The 6,259-nt window shown below is 49.1% G+C and overlaps 1 protein-coding gene across 1 annotated transcript; it reads right to left on the bottom strand.

Moving 5' to 3' along the window:
- Positions 1–932: 932 nt before the first annotated feature.
- On the bottom strand, positions 933–1,763 carry LOC122546923 (extensin-like; the record flags this gene model as incomplete). The annotated part of the gene is made up of 1 exon (XM_043685533.1): positions 933–1,763. A coding segment is annotated over one exon (831 nt), but the record flags the coding sequence as incomplete, so codon positions are not given.
- Positions 1,764–6,259: the final 4,496 nt, after the last annotated feature.

Raw genomic sequence — 6,259 nt, 5'->3', positions numbered from 1 at the left:
GGGACTGGGGGATGGGGCCTAGATTTGGGGAATGGGATTTCTGACTTTGGAATGGGGCCTGGGTCTGACCGAAGGGGCCCGGACCTGGGGAATGGGGTCTGGGTTATGGGGCCTGGGTCTGGGGAATGGGTCTTGTGTCAGGATGTGGGGAATGAGGGCTGGGTCTGGCTAAAGGAGCCTGGATCTGTGTGATGGGGCCTGGGCCTGGGCGATGGGGCCTGGGTCTGGGCGATGGAGCCTGGGTCAGGGCGATTGAGCCTGGGTCTGGGTGATGGGGCCTGGGTCTGGGCGATTGGGCCTGGGTCTGGGCGATGGAGCCTGGGTCTGGGCGTTGGGGCCTGGGTCCGGGCGATGGAGCCTGGGTCTGGGTGATGGGGCCTGGGTCTAGGTGATGGGGCCTGGGTCTAGGTGATGGGGCCTGGGTCTGGGCGATGGAGCCTGGATCTAGGCGAAGGAGCCTAGGTCTGTGCGATGGAGCCGGGGACTGGGTGATGGGACCTGGGACTGGGTGATGGGACCTGGGTGATGTGGTCTGGGTCTGGGTGTTGGGGCCTGGGTCTGGCTGATGGGGTCTGGGTCTGGGTGATGGGGCCTGGGTCTGGGTGATGTGGTCTGGGTCTGGGTGATGTGGCCTGTGTCTGGGCGAAGGAGCCTGGGTCTGGGTGACGGGGCCTGGGTCTCATTGACGGGGCCTGGGTCTCAGGGATGGGGCCTGGGTCTGGGTGATGGGGCCTGGCTGATGGGGCCTGTGTCTGGGTGATGGTGCCTTGGTCTGGGCGATGGGACCTGGGTCTGGTTGATGTGGCCTGGGACTGGGAGATGGGGTCAGGGACTGGGGGGATGGGGCCTAGGTTTGGGGAATGAGACTTGTGTCTTTGGAATGGGGCCTGGGTCTGAGTGAAGGGGCCTGGACCTGGGGAATGGGGTCTGGGTTATGGGGCCTGGGTCTGGGGAATGGGTCTTGTGTCAGGATCTGGGGAATGAGGGCTGGGTCTGGCTAAAGGAGCCTGGATCTGTGTGATGGGGCCTGAGCCTGGGCCTGGGCTTGGGTCTGCATGATGGGACCTGGATCTGGGTGATGGAGCCTGGGTCTGGGTGATGGGGCCTGGGTCTGTGTGATGGAGCCCTGAGTCTGGGTGATGGTGCCTGGGTCTGGGTGATGGGGCCTGGGTCTGAGTGCTGGAGCCCTGAGTCTGGGTGATGGTGCCTGGGTCTGGGTGATGGGACCTGGGTCTGGACGATGGGGCCTGAGTCTGGGCGATGGGGCCTGGGTCTGGATGATGGAGCCTGGGTCTGGGAGATGGGTCCTGGGTGTGGGCGATGGAGCCTGTGTCTGGGAGATGGGTCTGGGTCTGGGTGATGAGGCCTGGGTGTGGGCGATGGAGCCTGTGTCTGGGTGATGGAGCCTGGGGTCTGGGCGACGGGGCCTGGGTCTGGGTGATGGAGCCTGGGTCTGGGTGATGGGGTCTGGGTCTGGGTGATGGGGCCTGGGTCTCAGTGATGGGGCCTGGGTCTGGGTGATGGAGCCTGGGTGTGGGCGATGGGGTCTGGGTCTGGGTGTAGGGGCCTGGGTCTGGGTGATGGAACCTGGGTGATGGGCCCTGGGTCCCGGTTATGCGGCCTGAGTCTGGGTGATGGGGCCTGGGTCTCAGTGATGGGACCTGGGTCTGGGCGAAGGAGCCTGGGACTGGGTGATGGGGCCCGGGAATGGGTGATGGGACCTGGGTCGAATGCCCTGCCAGTTGCAGTGGTGGACTCTCCCTCTTTATGGGCATTTAAGCGGGCATTGGATAGGTATATGGAGGATAGTGGGTTAGTATAGGTTAGGTGGGCTTGGATCGGCGCAACATCGAAGGCCAAAGGGCATCGAAGGCCAAAGGCCAAATACTGCGCTGTATTGTTCTATGTTCTATGTTTTAAGACAGGGAAAATCATCAATGGCTAAGCAAGGGAGTTAAAAATAATATAAAGACAAACACTGAGGTATACCATATTGTAAAGGTGAATGGCAGGCTGGAGGTTTGGTAAACTGTTTACGACTGACAAAAGAGTTACTAAAAGGGAATTTTAAAAAAGCAAAGGTAGCTAATGAAACAAAATTAGTGCAAAATAGCAAAAGTGTCGTTAAGTGTATACAGAGGAAGTGAGTGACTAAAGTGAATCTTGGTTCCTTAGAGAATGTGACTGGGGAGTTAATAGTGGGCAGCACCGAAATAGCAGAGAAACAAAATCAATTTTTTTTCTGTTTTGGCAGCAGAGGATGCTGGTCTGTGTCATCTGTTGGTCATTCCAGTATTTTCTCTCATTGCAAATTTTGTTCAGTGTTGGTTAGTATTGCACCCCTAATTCCTACATTTCAACACCATTGCACCTCATTTAAAACCTTATTTATTTCTTTCTTTCTTTCTCTCTCTCTCTCTCTCTCACTCTTTCTCCCGTAACTAACGTAAAAGGGTATTGTTTGCAAAAGTAAAAGGTGATGCAGAAGTTATAGAAGGAGAGGAATATAGATCAATCATTATCACTTGAAAAAAAGTACTGAGCAAACTATTGAGATTCAAGGCAGACAAGTCCCAGAGCCTGATGGTCTACATCCAAGGGTCTTAAAGGAAGTGGCAGCAGGAATAGTGTATTTATTGGTTATAATATTTCAAAGTTATCTTGATCCTGGATACTCTTCTGAGGATTCACTCGATCTATCCTGACTATACCAAACATATGCTTCCTTCTTTTTCTTTGCTCCTAACTAAAATATATTCTAGAAAGGAAGAGTGATTTCAAAGTTATCTTGATCCTGGAAAGGTTCCATGGATTTCAAAGTTATCTTGATCCTGGAAAGGTTCCATGGATTGGAAAAATGCTGATATCACAACCTGATTCACAAAGGTAGGGAGGCAGAAGGTAGGAAACTAGGCCAGTTAGTTAAACATCTGTCACTGGGAAATTGTTGGAATCCTGTATTAAGGAAGTAATAACAGGATTTTTGGAAAGTCAAAATACAGTCCATCAGAGTCAGCATGGTTTTATGAAGGGTAAATCATGTTTGACTAATTTGTTTAAGTTCTTTGAAGACACAGAGGGTGGTACGTGTATGGAATGAGCTGCCAGAGGATGTGGTGGAGGCTGGTACAATTGCAACATTTAAGATGGTATATGGATGGGTATATGAATAGGAAGGGTTTGGAGGGGTATGGGCCAGGTGCTGGCAGGTGGGACTAGATTGGGTTGGGATATCTGGTTGGCATGGACAGGTTGGACCGAAGGGTCTGTTTCCATGCTGTACATCTCCATGACTCTGTGTAACAAGCAATGTGGATAATGTGAACCCTGTAGATGTAGTGTATCTGGACTTTCAGAAGGCATTTTTGTAAGTTGCCATACAAAAGATTAATACACAAATTAAGATCACATGGGGTCAGAGGTTATTTTGTGCTTGGACACAGGATAACCAACAGAAAGCAGAGAGTTGGGAAAAGTGGTAGGTAAGCTGTAATGAATGGGGCACCACAGGGTTCAGTCCTAGGCACTAACTATTTCCAATGGATATTGATGAGTTGGATGCAGGGATAGAATGTACTATAGACAAATTTACAACTGACTTGAAAATAGGTGAGAACGTAAGTTCCAATGAAGAAATAAATTTGTGAATGGGTATAACATGGTTAGCTGAATGGGCCAAAATTTAGTAGATGAAGTTTAACGTGGATAAGCGTGAGGTTCTCCATTTTTATTGCAGGACTAGAAAGGCAACTTTTGATTTAAATGGAGAGAAACTTCAGAGTGCTTCAGTGCAGAGGGATCTGCATGTCCTTGTGCAATAATCACAGAAGGCGAGTATGCAGGGACAGCTGATAGTAAGGAAAGCAAATGGAATTTTGGCATTTATAGCGAAAGGAATGGAGTTTCAAAGTAAGGAAAGGGTTGCTGCAACTGTCCAAGGCATTAGTGAGACCACACCTGGAGTATTGTGGACAGTTCTAGTCCTCTTGCATGAGGCGGGATGTAGTTGCATTGGAGGCAGTTCAGAGGAGGGTCACTAGATTGATTCTAGAGATGAGGGGTCTATCCTTATGAAGAGAGATTAATGTGGAGGAGCCGGTGTTGGAGTGGGGTGGGCAAAGTTAAAAATCATACAAGTCCGTTTGGACTATAACCTGGTGTTCTGTGATTTTTAACTTGGAAGACAGATTGAACAGTTTAGGCCTTTACACTCTGGAGTGTGGAAGAATGAGAGGAGATCTAAAAGATGCTGAAAGGAATTGACAAAATTATGTAGAAAGGATGCTTCCTCGTGTGGGGCAATTTAGAACAAGAGGTCATAGCTTTAGGGTAAGGGCTAGCAGATTTAAAACAGAGGTGAGCAGAAATTCCTTCTGTCAATCTATGCAATTCACTCTCCCAATGTTCAGGAGATGCTGGGACACTGACTAAATTGAAGGTTTTTTAATGTTTAACTAGTAACAGATTAAAGGGTTATGTAGAGTGCGAAAGAAATTGGAATTGATGCCTAGAAGAGTTTAACCATGATTGTATTAAAGGGCAGAGCAAGCTTAGAACACAGAACACAGAACATTACAGCGCAGTACAGGCCATTCGGTCCTGGATTGCGCCAACATGTGGAACCAATCGGAAGCCCATCTAAACGTGTTCCATGTTCCATTATCATCCATATGTTTATCCAATGACTTTAAATGCACTTAAAGTTGGCGAGTCTACAACTGTTGCCTCTACTACTCTGAGTAAAGAAACTCCCTCTGATATCTGTCCTATATCTATCACCCCTCAATTTAAAGCAATGCCCCCTTGTGCTAGCCATCACCATCCGAGGAAAAAGGATCTCCCTGTCCACCCTTTCTAACCCTCTGATTATCTTATATGTCTCTACTAAGTCAGCTCTCAACCTTCTTCTCTCTAATTAAAACAGCCTCAAGTCCCTCAGCCTTTCCTCATAAGACCTTCCCTCCATACCAGGCAACATCCTGGTAAATCTCCTCTGCACCCTTTCCAAAGCTTCCACATCCTTCCTATAATGCGGTGACCATAACTGTACACAATCCTACAAGGGTGGCCTCACCAGAGTTTTGTACAGCTGCAGCATGACCTCATGGTTTCGAAACTCAATCCCTCTACTAATAAAAGCTAACACACCGTATGCCTTCTTTACAACTCTATCAGCCTGGGTGGCAACTTTCAGGGATCTATGTACCTGGACATCAAGATCTCTGCTCATCTACACTACCAAGAATCTTACCAGTCGCCCAGTACTCTGCATTCCTGTTACTCCTTCCAAAGTGAATCACCTCACACTTTTCCACATTAATCTCCATTTGCTACCTCACAGCCGAGCTCTGCAGCTTATTTAAGTCCCTCTTTAAGCTGCAACATCCTTTGGTACTATCCACAACTTTAGTGTCATCTGCAAATTTACTAACCCATCCTTCTAGGGCCTCACCTAGTGGATTTAATTGCCTTCTCCTACTCCTAGTTCTTATGGTTTTATACCCACCATCTACAAGGCACAAGTTAGGAGTGTGAGGGCATACTCCCCACTTGCCTGGATGGGGGCAGCTCCAACAACACTCAAGAAGTTTGACCCCATTCGGGACAAAGCAGCCTTCTTGATTGGTACATCCACAAGCATCCACTCCCTCCCCACTGACATTCAGTAGCAGCAGTGTGTACTATCTTCAAGATGCACTGCAGATATTCACCAAAGATCCTCAGGCAGCACCTTCCAAACCCACGCCCAGTTCCATCTAGAAAGACAAGGGCAGCAGATACACGGGAACACCACCCCCTACAAGGTTCCCTCCAAGTCACTCACCATCCTGATTTGGAAAGCATATCACCGTTCCTTCACTGTCACCGGCTCAGAATCCTGGAATTCCCTCCCTAAGGGCATTGTGTGACTGCCTACAGCACATGAACTGCAGCAGTTCAAGAAGGCAGCTCACCCCCACCTTATTGAGAGCATCTAGGGATGGGCAATAAGGTTAGGTCTGGGAGTCAGGGATAAGATCAGGATTTGGGGATAACTGTTGAGGATTGGGGTTTTGGGGTTACTGCCTGGGATCAAGGTTTGGGATTACTGTCTAGGATCGGAGTTTGGAGTTACTGCTTGGATCGGGGTTTTGGGGTTACTGCTTGGGATCAGGGTTTGGGGATTACTGTCTAGGATCAGGGTTTGGGGGTTACTGTCTGGGATCAGGGATTGGTGTTACTGTCTAGGATTGGGGTTTGGGGATTATTGTCTAGGATC

Source organism: Chiloscyllium plagiosum, unplaced genomic scaffold, assembly GCF_004010195.1.
Source record: "Chiloscyllium plagiosum isolate BGI_BamShark_2017 unplaced genomic scaffold, ASM401019v2 scaf_8919, whole genome shotgun sequence".
In the NCBI taxonomy this organism is placed as follows: Eukaryota; Metazoa; Chordata; class Chondrichthyes; order Orectolobiformes; family Hemiscylliidae; genus Chiloscyllium; species Chiloscyllium plagiosum.
Note: the sequence above shows the minus strand (reverse complement) of the source record. Positions and strands in the feature narration are given on the sequence as shown.